Here is a 21,051-nt window from a genome sequence, read left to right as displayed (position 1 = left end):
AAAATTACTGAGTGTCTATGCAGACGACAGACACAGCAAGCGCTATATATGGCGGTAAATTTGAAATTTTACAGGCTAAACATTGCCTGAATATAGAGAAGTTTATAAAAATTGTATAATTTCTGTTGTTGCATATAGCAGAATCGATAACAGTTTAATTTAAAATTATAAATTATTCGAAAAAATTTAATGTTTTTTTTTAAAGAATTTAAAAAAGCTCATTTTTGTTTCACTTATCTAATAAATCTTTAAATTATAATTTTCAAATAATAATTCATCTAGCATCCATAATTACGTCTTTGATAATATTACAGCTCTTAAAAAATGTGTAATTTCTACAAAAACATTAACCTGACCAGTGCCCAGCCGGCTCCCGATCATGGGATATAACCAAGGTTGGCCCGGCCAGTAACCGGCCGGCCCCAGACTACATGATTCGAGAAAAATGTAGCCCGACCGGCTCCCGCCCGGTTCCTGTCCATAAAACTCAGCCAGGGGTAGCCCGGCCTGGATTCGACCAGAAACCTTGTTGTATTAGGGCCAACCGGGGAAATTTCTACACGGGATAATGTACCTTAAATGATCATGACTGGGATTATATATCTTCTGAAAAAACAGTTATAACTGAAAATATCTTGAATTTCATGAAATTCTCTATAATTATCTCTATAATATAGAGATAATTATAGAGAATTTATTTGAATTCTGTCGCATTATATATAATTCAGTTCTGTTTATTTAACTTTATAGATGAATTCAGATATTAGTTCCTTTGAATTCCGTTGAGTCCGAAAATTTTTTTTTTTAATTTCATTGAAATATTTTGCATTTTTCTCAGTTTTTCTACTTTCTTTTTCAAATTTAGAAGAATTTTCAGAAGTTTAAAAATCTGGAATTTATTCTGATTTTTCAATATTCAGGTTTGATTAACTTGAGTTCCGTTTCATTTCTCAAAAATTCACCTTTTAAGTTGCGTTAAATCTCTTTAAATATCTTTAATTTTCAATTAATTTCACTTCCATTCCTTTGATCCCTATGAACTCTTTCTAGTTCTTTTGAATTTTCTTGATTCATATATGAAACAGTTAAATTCCTTTAAAGGAATGTCAGAAGGATGTTTCAATTGAAACAGCTTGAATTCTGCTTAATTCTCTTCGATTCTCAATCATTAACCTTCAATTTCCTTACATTCTCTGACATCCTTCGGAATTACTTTGAATTAAATTCTATTGTATTAAATTGATATTCTGGAAAGCTGCTGAATTCTTTTAAATTCTCTTTATCCTCTTAATTCAATTGAATTTCCGCACAATTATGCGAAATTCTTTTTAATTATCTTCAAATCACCTTAAATTTTGTTAAACATTCTGATCTTATTTTAAATTTTGTGAAATTTCGTTGAATTAAAATGATATCAACTTGAAATTCAATGGCATTTGCCTTGATTTTAGTTAATTGTATTCATCTGAATTGAGTTAGGTCAGTTAAATTCATCTTCAGTTTAGCTAAATGCTCCTTGGAAGTGAAACACATTTCTTTAGTCAGGAAAATACAGTCGAACTCGGTCATAACGCGCCCGGAGATAGTAATTCCAAGAATTAACGCTACGCCGCGTCTATTTATGTGAGAAGCTGCAGTGCTCGCTCAGGTGTGACAAAACAAAGCCTGTCTATGTTTGGAGGTAAGACTACCTTCGGTCCAATTTTATCATTTTGGGTTTTTTTTCAGCAAGAGAGATTCCGTTTTGTTTCAATTGATAACATATGAACATCTTTTACTTGTGATATAACATTCAATCTTGATTTAAATGTTATAAAGCTCAAGTGTATTCTTTTTATCTATTAAATAAAGAAAAAACATTTTCCAGTTTGAAAAGATATTCAAAAGTGCACAAATAATAAAAACGATTTTCCTTTGCCGTGTAAAATTCCTGAAACGTCAGTGAACCGGTTTAGACCGCGGTCCCTTTAACTACCCATGCAGGGCCTGGCTAGTTCTGTAACGCTGTTTTAGCCAGGTTCTAGATAGAACTTCTGAGAAGGCCCTAATGAGAGTGCCCTTATATCGCCCAATGATTTGTAATGCCCCGTTTAGACCCTTTCGAGCATTTTGACTTTAAATATTAATGGCCCTATTTTGATTAAATACATATATTACATATTTAAACATTATATTACAAATAAAATTTCTAACGCTATGAAGTATCAAACACCTACATCTATACCTAAATCTATCGCCTAGCAGCCGGGAGTCTTAACCATTACGTTAAATCCTCGAGTTGATAGTCGATGAAAAAGCCATACTCATAATATTTCGTTTTTTCTCGTTGTAGACTACTTTAAAACTTTTAAAATAACAGGAAATGTAATTTTTCTAATCATTTACAATTTTTCATAAGGACGGAATTTTTTGCTTAAAAAAAATCAGGATAAGATAGATTTGCCATACCTATACGAGGCACGAAATTCTTCACTAGAACCTGATAGGGCACCCGTCAGTTTTTTCTAGACTAGATATTCTGATAGAGGCCCCAATCAACTTTTTCTGTGCTAGATATTTCAATAGGGGCCCCAACTAGTGTTTTCTAGGCTAGATATTATGATAAGGACCCCATCGACACCCAACTTCAAATAAGGAAAGATGGGGAAATTTCTGCACGGGTACACTGAGAAAAAAGTTTGTTTGATTCAAATAAATCACATGATCAATAAATTTAGATTCTAGGTTAATCCCTTAGGAACCACCGCCGACAGCGCTTTAGCATGCCTAGCGGCACTTTGTAGTGCATTGTTTAATAAAAGTCAATTTTTTATTTGAATCAAACAAATTGTACTAAAAAATTATTTGTTTCAATCAATATGGCAAATCGTGTCCATTTCTTCAACATTAAATCTACCTTTTTTTAATTGAAGCAAAAAAATTATTTGATTCAATTATATGAATTCAAATAAAATTTGTTGTTTGATTCAAACAAACATTTTTCTGAGTGTATGTTTAATTAAATATGCTTTGTCTAATTCAGTTTGGTTCAATTTTCTATAGATTCCGTTTAATTCTCTTTTCAGTTGCTTAAGATTCTTTTGAATTCTATTTAAATCTCTCTCACTCATCCCATTTAATTCTCCATTTAATCATGAATTTAGTTCACAATTATTTCTTCATTTGTCCCTCTCTGATCATCTGTTTCTCTAACCCGTGCAGAAATTGCGACTCGCTTTTGGTAGGGTGCTAGTTATTTTGTCCTAACTTTATTAGAGCGCTGGACAGGAAATCTGGAAAGGACCTGACAAGAACGATTAAACAGTAAGGTCCTTTCTAGATCCTTGCTCTATTTCCCTATTAATTAATAATTTCATTACAGGTTATGTGGTCTCATGTTATGGTTTACGAGATTTCGTAATAATTACTACTAAAGTTTTTCTGCGATTAAGAAAATATCAAATTGGAAATTAATTGTTCACACTGTATAAACGAATAACAAGAAACGTTCAATTAGTATGAAATATATATTTTATTTATTATTTTTTAATCAAATTGCAGAATTCTAATTACAATTCTATACATTTTTATACAATGTAACTAAATTTTTATATGTTTCTACACTTCTATTTTCTTTTTCATACCTCACTTTTTGAACATTTATTATCTTTAAGATAAATTACCTTCACGAGTGTCATCCTGAACATTCATAACCTCACTTGCGCCTTCTGCATTGTTATACTTTCTTCCACTATTGTCGATCGCTCAGTGCGTAATTTTTTTCTCATTCGGTAACTTTTGCTCCTTCTTTGTTTTAACAGCCTTTTTCTTTTTATAAATCCGCAAATAATAATAAAATAACCAATACCCGTGCAGAAACCGCCGGATTTCAAACGTAATACCGATCTAGCCCCAATCGGATTTTTCGATCTGGCCCTGATCGGTAGAACTCTGTGACCCATGCCTGGGCCGAGCGAGTAAGCCACGTGTTCGAAGGCACCAAACACCAGCCAGTATACCTCGAAACCTGCGCGAGGAAGATGAGAGTAAGTAATTACACTCTGCGGGCTCATTAAAACCTAACCTTATATAAATTAATAATTAATTAAAATGTTTCAGGTAAAATTATTATATTTACTATTAGACGAGTCAAATATTATTATATGATGAAATTTATAAAGTTCATTTGTTTTAAATTATTATTTAAGAACTCAAGGTTTTTCGATCTAATGTAGAGTTAGAATTATCAAATGTATTGTCAAGGAATGGATTGGAGTAAGCTCAAAGTTGTAAGTTTTTTAGATTATGAGAATAAAATATGTGATACAATCGATTCTGCTATTGAAACTTTGATTCTGTATTAATAATAAATTTATTACAGAAATACATTAGGACACATTTTCATGACATGAATTTCAAAATCAAGTAGTGCAATCAAAATGCAAAATGCCAATTGTGATAGGGATTCCAACAAGAGCTAGTTCCTCAACTGCGCATGCGTCGCATTCGGTATCTAATTGGTTTCGCGCGAAGTTTGAAATGCTAAACAAAGTTATTTTTCTTTTTTGTCATAAACAATGACATTTTAACCTATAAAAATGTCCATTAGGTCGAAATTAATGAATAATAATAAAAATTAATTAAATGCATATTCTGTGCATAATAATTCAAATAACCAGAAATATTTAAGACAAAAATTTTCATTTTTGTTTAAAAGTTGTTTGGTCTATATTGCTTCCTAACAGATTTGAAAAAATAAAACCGTATAATGAATGATAGCTCAATTTTTGGCGAAAATATTATCTACAACCACCTTCTCGAATTTTTCAAGAAGTAATGCAATTGATAGAATATTGAATTTATTTACAGTAAAATGTTAATAAATCGTAAATCATAGGTTATTTCCCGACGATTGTCTTTGGAAGTATTCGAAAATATTTCTGGTTATCAACAATTTTTTTCATTAAAAACAAACCTTTTCCTCGAAACTGATAACATCTACAATAATCTTACGTGTCTCAAAAGTATAGATAAATTTTGTAGTCTGAAACCTCTTCTTTTTGTGCCTGCAGTAGTTTAATTTTAACTTAAAATAACTTAATTGGAAATTCAAATTATTAAGGTGGCCTTCGAAAGGAGAGGACCATTCAATAGCTTCGAGTTTACTTACATTAAATCTCCATTGGTGAAATTCACGAATGGATTATAATGAGACTGATCCCGTACCGATCGGGTGTCCCGACCTGGCCCAGATCTGGGCATGTGTTTAACCTGCGATCTGGGCCCGGCTAGAATTCCCGACCGGAACAAGATCTGGTTTGGTCTGGCCCCGATCAGGGCCAGATCGAAATTTCTGCACGGGTAGTAAAAGACTTAGAGTCATCAACCTCACAAATCTTCAAACTTTTAGAGCATAATGCTATCACACTTTGTCTGCATTGGCATGGATACGGTAATGCGTGTCTACTCGCCAGGGTTTGAATTTATTTAATGCATAAATAAAGGCTCATATGATTATAATTTATTAAAAATGCCTTTGTTTATAGATATTAAGAAATTTAGGGAAATACATTTCGTATTTGAGTAGTGCCTGTCTAAATTTTGAGTTAGGATCTTCCTAAACTTCCCTGTAATTGTCTAGAAAGTAAACAGAGGTAACCCTACCAACCCCTGACAAGAGTCTGATGCATAACATTTTCTAGTCAAGTTACCCTTTATAACACCCGACCAGTTCCCTGTTTAAAGTAGGGAATATTAAGGCATTTTCTACACGGGAATAATTGACTCATTTGTCATAAGATTCCATACATTTCGATCCTCCAGTAAGTTTCCAATTTTAATGACTGGCAAATTCCTCAGACCTCAGTTAATGATCGATTCGAAAATGAGACATTAAATACATAAATATACGTGTATATGAAGAAATTTGGAGAGAAGGTTTCGAGTGACAGACCGCCGGGAATTGTTTGTCTTTCCTAACCGGGAGAATCGTTCGGTGGCATCCCATCTGCCTATATAAACGATCATACCAACACCCACGGTCCACCGAGGAATACATATATTTATACTCAATATATACGATTCACATGTAAATTTTAGATGTAGAATGTAAAAAATTTAGATGATGGGCAGGCAAGCCTCTGTTGGCTTCCGAGTGTGTACAGTTCGAACAAGACAATCCTTCCTGAAGAAATATTTGACCGGCTGTATAGTTGGCATAGCAGGTCCTCGCATATTATATTATCTTTAGCCTTTACCTAATGCACAGATCGCAGAAGGAAGGTAAAGTCGGGTTTCGCTCGCAGGTATTTGCAAAGCTAATTTCGCATCACTGAGCAAAGGAAAGTCTCTTCTGATTCTCTATATTTTAAGTGGTCTGACAATGAATATAAGTAAAGACTGCTTCTATAATATCAGGAAAGACCAGACAGAGGAAAAATTAATTTCACAGACTAAACTGCGGGGTTTCTATTAGAACAGATTTTTGGTTCCGAGGGAGCTGCAACAACAAGGAACCTCTCTGATTAAAAAAGAAATCAAAATGATCAATTATTTAAAAGAAACCCAAAATGAGTTCTAACAGAGACGAATGTTTTTACAGAACTATTTTCACAATTTTCACGTTATAATCATCTTTTTAGCGTTTCTATTGATTTCAGTTGGAAATGTGCATAAGTGACCCTGCAGTGAAGTATAAGCTTCTCGATAAACAATAACCCAAAATTTAAAAAAATTTAATATTAGAGTTTACAGTCAAAATGCTCTCGAAGCAGGAAAAATTGGGTTATTTTTCACGAAAACGAAAGAATAGTAGAGAATTAAATTATTTTAAATAAAACTAATGTAGATGCCGTATTGACTTCAGCATATGAAACGCTTTAAATTCCTAAGATACGGAATCTAAAAATATTATATTTTCAACAAAATAGTTAAATTTTTAACACAGAAAAAAAATTTTCAATAAAAACGATGAATTTTCAACAAAACAATTTTCGACAAATTCAATAAATTTTCAACAAATTAGTTATAAACTTTCAATAAAATAGTTGAATTTCTAAACCGAAAAGACAAACTTAGAAGAAGACAGATGAATTTTCAACGAAAAAGTTCCTTTTCAAGCTAAAAAGACGAAAAAAAATGGAACAATACAATTTTTAATTTCAAATTTAACCATATGTACAAATACCAATTTTTAATAAAATGTTAAATCCTTTGTAAAAATGATGCATTTTCAGCAAACAAGATTCATTTTGAACCATGAAAGATGACTTTTGTAACATAAAAAAATGAATTTTCAAAAGAAGAATTAAATTTTCTACTAAAAAACTAGTTGAATTCTAAATCAAAAAGCTAAATTTTCAACCAACAAGATTACTTTTCTGACCAAAAAGGCAGATAATCAGGTTACAGTCAGTTCTCTTTTAAAAAATAAAACGGTGTAGAAACAATTGAACAGCATATATAAGAAGTAGGTTTATTTCTCAATATAATCTTAATAAAAAAAAATACAACTGTCTTTTTAAATTTATTAAATAGAGACATTAAGCCGTACATAGGCTTTCATTCTGTACATTTAAACTTCAATTCTAAGACAACTCTACTTTGATCAATTAATCCAGAACATTTTTAATTTGTGTCCAATTGGAAAATTTCATCAAGATAATGATTAGCGTTGTTGAAATCTATGAAAAATAACACTTTAAACTTACGGATCTCTTAAAAACAAAAATTGCATATTTTTAAAAATGATCTAACTTTTGGAGTTTGTTTTAAGTAAAAAATTTCATGAGAATACTTTAAAAATATTTTCTACATCTAGTAGTACTAATATTTCTGAATCTATTAAAAAAAGATTATTTTCCATTTTTTGAAAATTTGCAATATGCTGAGAAGCATATAGATTTGTAAATTTTAATCGAAATTAAAAGTTTCATTACAATAATTTCTAAGTCTTTTTATCGTATACTAGAAAATTTTGTTTCAAATTTTAAAAAAGCTTTAACTTTTCGAATTTCAGTCTAATCGAAAAATTGTATTGAGATATTTTCTGCACTTAAACTTAAAAAGTAACTTAAAAAGTTTTTCAAAGGCTGACTCAGTTGGACAAATCCTTCAAAAGTTTGCGTGGCTACAACATTCAGGTAACCAATACATATACATATACAAACACCGATATAACTCCATGATTTTCGGACTGTATTAGTGCCAAAACGTAAAGATCCGTTAAAACCGGAGATCCAGCATTTAGACAATGACATGACACTCTCGCATGAATGAGAATATAAAAATCAATGAACTAGCTCAATATCCAACCAAAAAGAAGTGAATGTTAAAAAAACAGCTTTTTAACAAAATAGTCTAAGTTTGAACGAATTAGTTCAATTTTAAACCAAAAAGATGCATTTTTATCCATTTTTAAATTGTCGACCGAAAGATTAATTTTCTACCAAAAAGGTTAATGTTCTAATAAGAAAGGCTAATTTTCAAAAATATACATGAATTTTCCACCAAGTTATTGAATTTTTAAAGTAAAAAAGAGGAATTATCTTCAAAAAAAGTTTTAATTTTCAAATAGCTTAATGTTTAGCAAATTTGTTTATTTTACCAAAATATTAAAATTTTTATTTTCGCACCTATAATTCGCAAACTTTCTTAATATTTATCATCAGGAAATGTACCAAACGTTAAATATTATTCTAATGAACATTATTCTTATAACGTTATCTATTATTATAATGACACATTCGCAGACCCCCCCCCCCCCCCCCCCCCCCCGCCCCAACCTTTAAATTGGTAACGTAATTTAAACTTTAAAGACGGCTCCTTATTGAATATTAATGTAATATTTAAAGTTTTATTGATATAGAAGAAAGGGTTTTCTCAAAGAATAAAAAAAAAAAAGTATTGTTAGACGACTCACTTTTCCAAGACTCATCTTTTTGTTTTGGTTAGGTGATCATCGTCTCAAAGAGCATCGAAGAGAGCGTGAATAAACATGTTCCTCTCTCGACACGAAAATTTAGATCTTGGACCTCCCGTATTGAATGACGAGGCATTTTCGCACCTAAATCGTCCCTTTGTCCATACGTCCTCTTGTCCCTGTCCGCCTTCTATGCTTTGACAAGGGTCCCTTCGATGCGTTTCGGTAGCTTCGATTTCTCACCGAGTTGTTAAATTACACGTATTTTTAACTGAAGGATTTAAATTCTTAGAATTCAAGTCCTCTTCATACTTTTCCGGGATAAAAAACAAACAGTTTTCAGTTTCGTTCTTCTTTCGAAGGTGAAAAAGAAGGTTACGTGATGAATGTGTAATTTTTCAGAAAATGAAGGTGGTCCTCATTCGCATAATTGTCCCGAAGGAAATGCACAGTCATCTTCCCGAAAACATGTACATATAATTGTCCCAAAGTTATAATTATAATTATATGATACATATTCCTGTTGTAGTAAAATTTTCTGTATGGAATGATATCGTCTTAAATAATACACCTTACATCTTTTGAAATAAGTTTATTTGAAGGAACTCGATGAATCTGGCGCGGAAAGAGGTGTGGGGTCCCTGATTGGTCTGGATGGTGACGTCATTCGCGATTGGCCAATCAGGTGAGTGGCGGGAATACTACTTTCGTTTAAAACGTCAATTTGATGAAAATAATGTCTTCTTATATTATATTGAAACCTCTTACCTTGGAATCATGCATAGTCATTATTTCGTTTCTTCTGAATTGCTTAAATTATCTTCGATTCCATTCAAGAACAGTGAAACTCTTCTATAGTGTCGATTTAGGGGGTGATGGTAGGTGGGAACTAACTCATTATAGCCCGCTCCGCTCTTGCTTGTTCACACCTGAGTGCTTCGCCAGAGTGACGCCGTTTTTTCAGGAAATCGTCCTTGGTTTTCCTAACCGCGGGGAAAGGGTTCGAAGGCCAGAGTGAGGCTCGGAGGCACAAGTTGCGTAGGTCGAGCTCAGGAAAACCGAGGACGATTCCCTGAAAAAACGGACCTTGCTTTCCTATCTAAAAAACTGACTTCAAATATCGCAATTTGCACGAGGACAACAAGAAGCACATATGCTTCCTTCAAATTGTAAATTGTTACAGATAGTTCAACTAACTATCTCCAATTTGAATCACTTCATTATCTTCATTAGAACTGAAGATAATTCGGTTGCATATTTATTTACAAAAAATGAATAATTATTTAAATTTTACTAATTTTTTGGCGGCAATCTGTTCAGAAATGTTTGAAGTACTACATGAATTTTTTCAGGTTTTCCCTATTATTTTTTAAATAAATAACTATTCTTCAAATTTCACGGTCTTTAAAAGCTATCAAATTTCCTTACTTTTCATCAGATATTTAGATCTGTAAGCTTATACAAACAATTTGTTGGAATATTACTTTGCGGCTCATTAACGTACAATATTTGCACCTTTAAAATCATGCCTCTTTCATTAAGCTACCATTTTTTCTTCATTTACTTTTTCAACGTCAAAACCAGAGGACTTGCGATTCCAATAGAACTCTTTTTGAGGGTTCCTTTTTAGTTCGTTAATTGATATCCGATAGTTGGTTATTCAGATTTTCAACCGCGCCTATATGCGGAACGCGCGAGCCCATTTGAAACCAATAAATACTATGAATAATCATATAGATAAATATTAACAAACATTTTTTATTCTTTTTAAAACCAAATTAAATTAAATGACAGAAATACCTAACTTCCTAAAAAAATGCAATATTAACACACTATTGCAATTGTATATTATATCACTTTAAATATACTACAGCGCTTGTTTGGTAAATGCGCAGTTAAAAACGTCGGATTTTTAACATAACCTCAAAATCTGTCATATTTCATTTGTACTATCTTCCTTTTAAGAATGACTAATGTCTATAATTTTATTTTCTTCATTAACATGTTCTCAGTGTATTATCATTTAATCCGAATTGCAAAATAAAATGTACATCATTAAATTGTAAAATGTTCGAAGTGTGTCACACGCAGAAAAAAGAAATGTAATATTTACTTATCAAGAATTGTAAAGGGTTTTTTGTAACCTTAACAGTATAAACTGCTCTGAATAAGAGGGTGAAAATGTCAAAATCACTTAGCATTCCGTAAATGTCACAATGAAATTAAGGTTAATTCAACGGTTAGGTTTCAGTAACATAAATCTCTATTCTCTCGTATTACATACTGTACGACACGTAAAATCTACTGAACCGAGATTAAAATAGTAGTGCAGTGGACATTACCGAAAGATCGGTACATGCTACCGATCCGATCGGTTTACTTAGCTGGCCCCTTTCCGACATTTCTGTGGCAGTCGTCACATTACTCCATATTCCTACTTTGCAAGGAAGGAGTTTTATAAAAATAATACAATTTCGGATGGCACAACTTATTCACAGATCGCGTACACTTGAGAATTTATTGGAGCAAGACGTGTTTTTGTTCCGACATATAGATATGATGTGAATGCTAGAACTTTTGTTGTGTGCCACGATGGCATGGTTGTGTATTCAGAAGTCGTTCCCGAGGTCACCATCCTCAGTTACAAATGCATTTCAAAAGTATTTTACAGATCGCAACTCGTATACTAGTGTAGTGGTTAAGATTGTTGACTTGCGTGCTTAGGTTTATGCGTTCGAATCCCCCCATTGCGTGCGAACTTTTGATTGTATTATAAGCATTATAACTTCCAAATAACTGTAGTCTACGCCGATAACATAATTCATATATCTTTATATTATTCGTTAACGTGACATGATAATTCGTATTTGCAGCATCCAGGAACTGTACAGAATAGCGACTGGATCGGTAAAATCTACTGATCCGCAGGCCAGCACCACTTGAGAATCGGTACTAGTAACCATCAATGATAGTCATAATTATTTGCCTGCAATTGTAAAATTTACTGAACTGTCCTGTTGTCTATATACGTACTTGGAAGATCGATAGATTTAACTTGGTTTTCAGTAAAATGTAAGGTTCTTTCTTCTCTAAACAGAAATCTGTATTCAAAAGCGACCTGTATACTAATCTAAAGATAAGATACTATATTTTCTATAACTGTATGATATAACTTGAACTCAGAGAATTACCTAGAGTGTCTTCAATATGTTTTGCAGTCTCACGGCTCATGGGCGCCGCGGCGGGCGCCGGTTCCAATATGGCCGGTTGTTCCGTGGGTCAGTCGATGGGCGACGTGACAAAATCCTCAGGAATGGGCGTCGGAGTTGGCGTCGGCATGGGCGTCGGTGCCATGCAGTTTCCTCTCGCCCAGAGACGGAAGCGACGAGTCCTCTTCACCCAGGCCCAGGTCTACGAGTTGGAGAGGCGGTTCAAGCAACAAAAATACCTCAGCGCACCCGAAAGGGAACACCTAGCTTCTCTCATACACCTTACACCTACCCAGGTAAGTTTCTTTTTTTCAATTTATTAATCCTTCCAAACACGATGAGATCACTTTACGAACCATTTTCAACAATTTTACAAATAGGAATGAAGGAAAAATGAATTTACTTGAAGAAGATAGACGGTATTGGCGCGAAAAAAGAATGGGGTCTCTGATTAGTATGGATAATGATGTCATTCGCTGGGAGCCAATCAGGGGAGTCGCGGGAATTCTACTTTCGTTTAAAAGGTCAATATGATGTTGAAAGTAATTTTTTCTTTTAGTGTAGAAGGTAGAGAATTTTTTTAACTGAAACCTCTGTCCTTGGAATGACAATCATTAATTCATTCTTGCTAGTCATTATTTGAATGAATGAATCTTTGAGATGAGTCTTTAGGGTTGGGAGTGAAGTCGAATGATGTTGATTGGAGAGAGACAGGTCTACAAGAGACTAGAGTCGGTAGCAGTCTGGCAACAATAAATAATTGTTGCAGAGCTCATTGGCCGCATCCTGCGTTTCTCCATGAGTTCCCCTCTGTCTTTCTGTCTGCCGTTCGTCTGTAGTTCAATTCATTTTGCATTCAACCGCGTGATGGAATTTATAACTTATTTATTTATATATAAATCCACCAGGAATTGTGCTCCATCTTTCACGGCCTAAAATGATGTCAAATTTGACACGATTTGTGCAATTATAGAATTTCAAACTTACTGTTAGTCCAAAATTAAAAGTACGCAATATATAGACCTTTCCTTCGAATTTTCATGTTAAATAAGTTCAAATTTCAATGATATAACATAAAGATCTTCAACTTGAAAGTTTTCTAGAAATTTATAAATGTTTAGATTAAATAAAGACAAATTTTCAAATTGACTTTGTAAACTTTTCAAATAATTGGAAATCTGTCCAAATTTTATGCATAATTTTCTGTATATTTTTAAATTGATTCATTGAATAATTGAATAATTTTAAATTAACAATTTGAAAATTGAAACAATTAAGAATTGAATTGGAAGTCTTATTACAGTTGCAGAGATATCAATAGAAACTAGAATTTTTAGTAGAATTGAGACTCTTTCACAAAATTTGATAACTGCACATTTTTTTCATTACAATTTTAACATTGTTGTGATTTATTTTAATCTGTTGTATTTTATTGTGAGAATGAGAATACATTTCCATCATCAGCGGAATATTAAATTTTTCGGAATTCGTTTATGTCTTGTTAACTTTCTTTATAATTTTTTTAAATCCTTTAAAATTCTTAAGTAATTGAGTGATTGCATCCGAGTTGAAATATATTTTCAGAATAAAATGCAACAAAAAAAGTATGTACAATAATGTGAATAAATGATAACAAAATGTTTACTGGATCTATACATTTATTAATTCGAATTTTAATACTTTTAGACAGAATTGTCTAAAACAAATTTATTGTATTTTATTAGTAATTCATTGTATTATACTTGTATTCAGAAAATTTATTCCCACCAGAGATTCTTACGAATTTTCGGAAATCCTTTACAACCTTCAAAAACTCTGTTATCTTCTTCAAAATGCTTTGTTCCGATAAAAGGCTGCTCATTATAAACAAATGTTGTAAAAGTTTCCGAAATCTAAAAAATTTATAATTTCAAGCATATAGATTTTGGTTGTTATTTTTTACTGTTTTTACCGATGTATTATTAAACAATGAAATAAATCTACTAAAAACTAGTGTTTTCACCATAGAATTCGTATGTACTTTAGCAAAATATTTTACAAGTAACTACAACCAATTTTTTCAAAAAATTATAATTTTCACATTATTATACTTTATTGTAATTTATTGTATTTTATTGTAAAAATACATTTACATCAGGGATGTTTGGAAATTTTCGGTATTCTTTTAAAACTCTCTAATAATATTGTTGCATTCGATTGGAAAGGTATGTTCACAACAAAATACACTACGCATGAGGAGAAAGTACAAGTGCCAAATATTTTAGTTTTTTTTGTTTGTTCAAAACTTGGATCTGTTTGTTTAATTATCTACAATTTTAACGATTTTTGTAATAATGAAACAATTAACTGCATTTTAATAAGAATTCGAATATGTGGTTTTCAAAATTGTATACAAAATAAATAATGATATATTTTTACAAAAAAAAAAAAAGATACATTTTTAAAACTATTTTTCTTTATATTGCAAATTATTCTATTAATTTATCAAATAAAATTTCTTTCAAAATCCTTTAAAACTCTTTGAAAAAATGTTTATAAAGTTAAATCTTTATAATTTAACTTTTAATCAAAGAAGAAGCTTTTTTCTACATAAAATATATTTTTTCTGTAAAGGACGAGGCTAAAGGATAAGAAGAATAAAATAAAATTATTCAATAAAAAATGGTGATCATTTTAAGCCATCCCATCTTTTTTTCATTCTTCCAATTATAAAATCGAAAATATAAAGATTAAAAAGGAAAGATAGAGGTGCAGGGCGAAAAATCCCTTTTTCAGAACCTCCTCAACTCGATAACACGAAGACGCACTTATGACGAAAGAGAGCCTTGAGTGCTGTATATATCAGTCTGAAATACGATCAAATTGGTGTTCTTGCTCGTATTCTGTACTAGTTATGTCAATGGCTCATTAATTCAGATTCGATCCTTGACCTCGGACTCTCGTTTCGCTTCTTTCCAGATTTTCCCGATTTCTCTAATCAACGATAAAATCCGCTTATTCTCATAAATGAAAAAAAGTCTTCATTCAATATGTTTGACAATATCGAGAGAAACCCAAGAAACCAGAATCAATTCACGAACAAACTAGAATCTTTGCTCTCATTGCTCCAATTACTGAAGTTATTTTCATTGGTGTAGCTGCTAATCAGAATTGTGGCGCCAATCTAATCCACATTTGAAGTCACTAATTCGTTCATCTTTGAATGTTTGTCTTTGTTTCTATTTCTTTTAAATAATCGGTACATGTCACACGCATTGTTTACGATCTGAAAAATCTTTCACTTACTCTCAGTGTGTGTGTTTTTATGTGTATATGTGTATAATGTATATGTATATTCAGTGTATTCTTCACCCCGTACTCTTCACACGAGACACAGATGCGGCCCTCCATTTTACGTTCGCATTGTTACTTTAAGTGCAGCCCCTATTGTTGCTGCCTAGCCACTCCTGGCTTTGTTAACGGCACTGTTATTATTATCGCTACTGTTGCCCCGGCGAATAGTGGGGGAGACCTGGCAAGGGACACTAAACCAGCTGCCGACCGGGACTCGCAACATTAGGAGCAAATTACTTTTCAAACCACCTCCCCCCTAAAAAAAATCCACCCCTGCTTCATGCTAATGCTTTTCCAACATTATCTTTCCAAAAAATACACAGATAAGATTTTTTGTTGCTAGTAAGGCGCTTAGATGACGATTTTATATGAATATTTTCATGGGTTTGTCAGTAAACTACTTAAAAATGTTTTGGCTATTTTTTTTATTTTTGGGGAAATAAAGTGATTTCTAACGAAAAAAGGGGAACAAATTCTTTTAAATAAAAAATAATTTAATTACTATATTAAATTCAATATACAAAATACGGTATACATTACTAAGATTTTCAACTGAAAAAGATGAATTTGCAAAAACAACAAAAAAGTTCCAAACGGTTGCACTGACACAAATAGTTGAAATTTCAAGCAAAAAATACGAATTTTCAACAAAATTAATGATCTTTTAACGAAATAGTTAAATTTTTAAGCCGAAAAGAAGAGTTTTAAAGAAAAACAAAATATATAAATAATTTTCGACCACAAAAGATGACTTTTATGAAAGTAGTTGAATTTTCAACCGTTCAAAAACGTATTTTCAATGATATGGTCGAATTTTCAAACAAAAAAGATTGAACTTCAAACTGTAAAAGTTGAATTCTCAATCAAAAAGATGAACCGTTTGGAAGACGCATAGATGGCATTTTATCCTAAAAAGACTTATAATTGAAATAAAAAACTGTTGAACACAACAAACAATAATTTAAAACAAAATCATTGAATTTTCAATCAAAGCACATTAATCTACGCTTATAATGTTGCATTTTTAAACAAACAAAAAAATTAATTTTAAACAAAGAATATTAATTTTCTACAAGAAATATATTTCTATAAATGATCTATTTTCAATTAAAAATATCTATTATCAACCAGAAATAGAATAGTTACATTTCTAGTTTAAACAAAAATCAATAACTCTAAAAAGAAAACGAATTTTCGCCAAAATAGATACATTTTCAGCCAAAGATAGATGAATATTCGATTAAAATTTGACTGGGTCAATATTTCTATTATTATCATTTGGTTAGTTTATTATTACATTTTACAATTGGAGGGCCATCTTTCGAAAAATTTAAACATTTATCAAATTTATCATCAGGAAACATACTATAAATTTTATCTATGGTCTTAACGCGTAACATTACTTCCACTGTCTCCTATGTCCTATGACACTGGCGCGCCCCATGCAGGCAACTGTCCAGTGGCTAGACTGGGATGTGGCGCTCGGATCGACTAGTTTCTACAAAGATCGTCTTTTTTGATAAAAAAATAATTAATAATTAAATAATTTAATTATTTTTTATTGCATAAAAGTCTAATATATAGATCTTGCAGTGAATTATAAATATTAAAAAAAAGTAAACAAAAAAATGAGGTTCTGAAAATCTGGTACATATGCCGGGCGTCAAACTTTCGATGTGTAACTTCATAATATTTTGCTGTAACTTTGTACTCAGCCTCAGAAATTTTTTGTGTGATATCAATAGTGCGAATAATCTATTCTACTTATCGCCCCAAGATTTCTTTAATATACATTTAAATTATTTTTATGTTCTTGAAAAAAATTGATATAAACATGTGAAATTAATCTTTTTGGAAATTGTGTTATGATAAATGCTTCTTTATAACAATTTTCTTTGTTTATCTCCTTATAAGTATGCAGAATTATTTTAAAAAACGATCTATACAAAAATGATCATTATAATAAGTCGCGTGTTCTATATTTTGTACAATTTTACGTTATAATCTGCTCTTTTCGAGAAGAATTAATTTTTTGCAAAAATAGGCAAATTCGCGATGAGCGAACTTTAAATATTATCCGATTTATTTTTGCTTTCACCAGGTTAATTTTTGACCCCAAAAGGAACAGAAAAATCGAAAATGTAAGTTGAGATTCGGACTTATTTTTTGATCACCCCTAATGGATGATCACTTAAATATGGATCAAGGCCATAAACTCCTGATTGACTACCCCATTACTACTAATATTGTAAAATATCTCGTCTCTTTCTTTTCTTGAGGATCCTATCCCCTTTCTTTTTTTATCTCTCTGCTTTTCTCACTTTTTCTTTTAGGTTTTCTGCTTGAGAATTCACACCCTGATTCTGCATGCTACCCAATGCGTCCCCATAGAAAAATAATGTTGTGTGCACAAGCTTCCCCGAGCTGACACTCGCTCTTCTCTGCACTATGTATAATGTGTATGTATATGTATATGTATATGTATATGCATATATATATATATATGTATATGTATATGTTTATGTATATGTATATGTAGTACATGATGTACCTGCAGAACTCGACGACTCCATTCGCTTCAAATTTGCTCGCTCGAACAAAGATTGAGACTTTAATGCTGTTTGCGAAACCCTGACATGCCCTCTCTACATTTGCAATCTTATCTCACATTATCCTCCATAAACGTCTCTATACTTCAGAGCGTAAAATGATTCATATTACAATTTTCGATTTAACATGTTTATTTAATTCCTTTTACGGTTTATAGAAAATGAATTTCCTAGAGAAGAAAGAATTGAGCTTTTTGATAAAAGTTACATTGAACAGAATTTTTTTATAGAACCTGTTTGAGAGAAGTATAGAATTATCTTTCTGAAGAAAGAGTTTAGAAAAGGAGTAGGATCTTATATGCATGCACAAAACATTTCTTTCTTTGTGTGCAAGAAAATTGAAAATATTTTTGAACATTTTAATGATTTTATAAATTGTCGCGTCAAAATTATTGTCGAATTTGAGGCCAATCTTTCGACGTTATTTTTATAAATTTCAAAATTTTCAATACACTGAGAAAAAGATTTGTTTGAATCAAACAAATTTGTTTTGAATCGAGCAAATTATTTCTTTAATATGGGGTCAAACAAATATTTGCTTGATTCAAAAAAATGTTTGTTTTCCCTTATTTGTTTGGTTCAAACAAATGTTTGGTTTGTTTAAATAACTTTCATGTTTAAAATAAGTAAAGTTCTTGTTTACATTAAATATATGTTTTTTAAATTAATTAAATATTTTGTTCAAGTGAAGTAAATCTTTTTTTGAACACTTAACCTCAAAATTGAGCATTCTTTATAAAAATAATGTATAAGCTCGATAATATGTTTATTGTTAATCATAAATGTAATTGTATATGTAAAAGCAGAAACACTTATTCAATCCAAATGCTTAATTTTGGTTAATTTTTAACTCTGTGTTTATCTTTTCTGCATTGAACAATCATAAATTAGAATAATGAGAAATGAACCAGAGTTAGACATTTGAATTGAATGCATATATAAGTTTTCCTGCTTTTAAGTATACAGTGATAATTATCATAGAAAAGAACATAATTGATTTCATAAATCATCATTTTAAAGAAAGGAGATTAGTAATGAAAAAGGCTTATTTACATCCGAAATCTTCGATTATATCCAAGGTAAAAACCCTAAACTTCAAGTAGTTCCTAAGCTAGAGATATTGTGTCCATTTTAAAATTAATTTATGATTTTATAGTATATCAGAACCTTCAAAATAATACAACACTGAATAAAATACCTATTCCATCAAATAAATCACATGATCAATTAATTTAAATTCTGGGTTAGTCCTTTAGGAACAGCCGGCAGGGCTTTAGCACGCCTAGCGGCACTTTGTAGTGCTGATTTGTACTGTGTTTTTTATTTAAATCAAATCAATATTTTTATGAATTCGAAAAAACAGATTTTAAACAATTGCATCGTTTGATAAAAGTCAAATTTTTATTTATTTTAAACAAATTGTAAGAAACCGTTTTTTAATTCAAGCACAAAATTTGTTTGATTCAATTATATGAATTCAAATAAATTATAATCTACAAAAATTGGAAAGCATTAAATAATGTAATTTAAAGAAACATGAATTTTTTGCAAATTTTACTTTAAAAGCCGTTTAATTTTTGAGACACCTAAAAAGGTTTTTTATTTCAGTTTATCCAGTTTCTCGCACACTTGAACAAAATTAAAAAAAAAATTAAACATAATAAAAAATGGTAAAATTATTCCAATACAAATTTTTTCTCAAAAACCTACGTATCAATCAAATTTGTAGGAAAAATAAGTACTCATATAATCTAATGACCATATACATTTTCTTGTTTGGTATTTTTTTATTTTTTCGGGGAAAAATTATATTTTTTAACCCCTGTTTTTTGTTGCAGTTTTTTAGATTTAAAATTTGTTCTGGTTAAAGCTTACAATTTTTTGATTCTTTCTTCGCTTTCCTCATCCAGTTCAAAATAGTGAAAAAGCTTAACAAATTGGAACAAGAAAAACCTTGAAATAAAAATAATAAAAAAGTACAAAAGGGGCAAGTTTAAAAAAAAATCAAAAATAATTTTTCTTTCTCAAAATACTAAAAAATATCAAATTTTTAAAGAGTTTCAATGCTTGAAAAAATTTTCAACCATTTCTCAAGATTCAGTAATATTCAAGGATTTTGAAGCATATAAAAAAATTACTTAGTCAAGCGTTCGAATTGTAAATTTAGTTTTTACTACATATTGTTTCTCATATTTTTCTACATTTTTTATATTTTTTCTAAAGCACTCTTCTGCTCCTCTGCGCAAATTGGTGGGTGCTCATATCAAATTTTATGAAAATTTATTTATATATGTACAATGTACATGTTAATCTTCAAATTTGTACTAAAAAATGCAATTTTCGCATTATTGTAATTTATTTTAATTCATTGTAAAAAAGAATTTTGACCATGGATTTTTTTATCTATCATTATTCAAAATAGTACAAATTACAAAAAATCTATATATCAAAAGTTACAATTATTTGTGAAAATTTGAAAACTTTTACAATATTTTGATGATGTGAAAGTTTGTGAAAGTGTCTATATTCTAAAAAATCGTATAGTTGTATAGGAAAAATATACTTGTAATTTGCCATTGTTATTATTATATATGGGAATATTTAAAAACCCCGATGGAAATAAATGATCAGAATATTAAAATACAATAAATGTCGATAAAGTGCCAAAATGTATTTATAATTTTCACATTATTATACTTTATTCTAACTTACTGTATATTCTTTATTGTAAATAATACATTTCCACGTCGGATTTTTAAGCATTTTCAATAATTACGAAAGATTTCCATACCAATTTGCATCAAAATACCGACGGGATTCAAATTTCAAAATATCTTAAATTTCAAATTAACTTTTATTTCGTGGATTATTATATACTTTTCTGAAATTTACGTCGATTGTTTTTTTGTTTTGTTTAAATTATTGCATCAATTAAAATGTAAATAAACAGCAAACGACGTAGATATCTAAAAAGTAGAAATGGAAGTACAAGTTAAAAAGT

General features: G+C 30.8%; 1 protein-coding gene across 1 annotated transcript in view; it reads left to right on the top strand.

Annotated features, from left to right (window-relative positions):
- LOC117173031 (homeobox protein Nkx-2.4-like) overlaps window positions 1-21,051 on the top strand; it is a 75,824-nt gene that overhangs the window by 7,796 nt on the left and 46,977 nt on the right. The window contains exon 2 of the mRNA XM_033361389.1: window positions 12,118-12,404. Coding sequence (XP_033217280.1) covers window positions 12,118-12,404 — 287 coding nt within the window. The remainder of the gene's footprint in view (window positions 1-12,117; window positions 12,405-21,051) is intronic.

Source organism: Belonocnema kinseyi, chromosome 5 (genome assembly GCF_010883055.1).
Source record: "Belonocnema kinseyi isolate 2016_QV_RU_SX_M_011 chromosome 5, B_treatae_v1, whole genome shotgun sequence".
Lineage (NCBI taxonomy): Eukaryota > Metazoa > Arthropoda > Insecta > Hymenoptera > Cynipidae > Belonocnema > Belonocnema kinseyi.
Note: the sequence above shows the minus strand (reverse complement) of the source record. Positions and strands in the feature narration are given on the sequence as shown.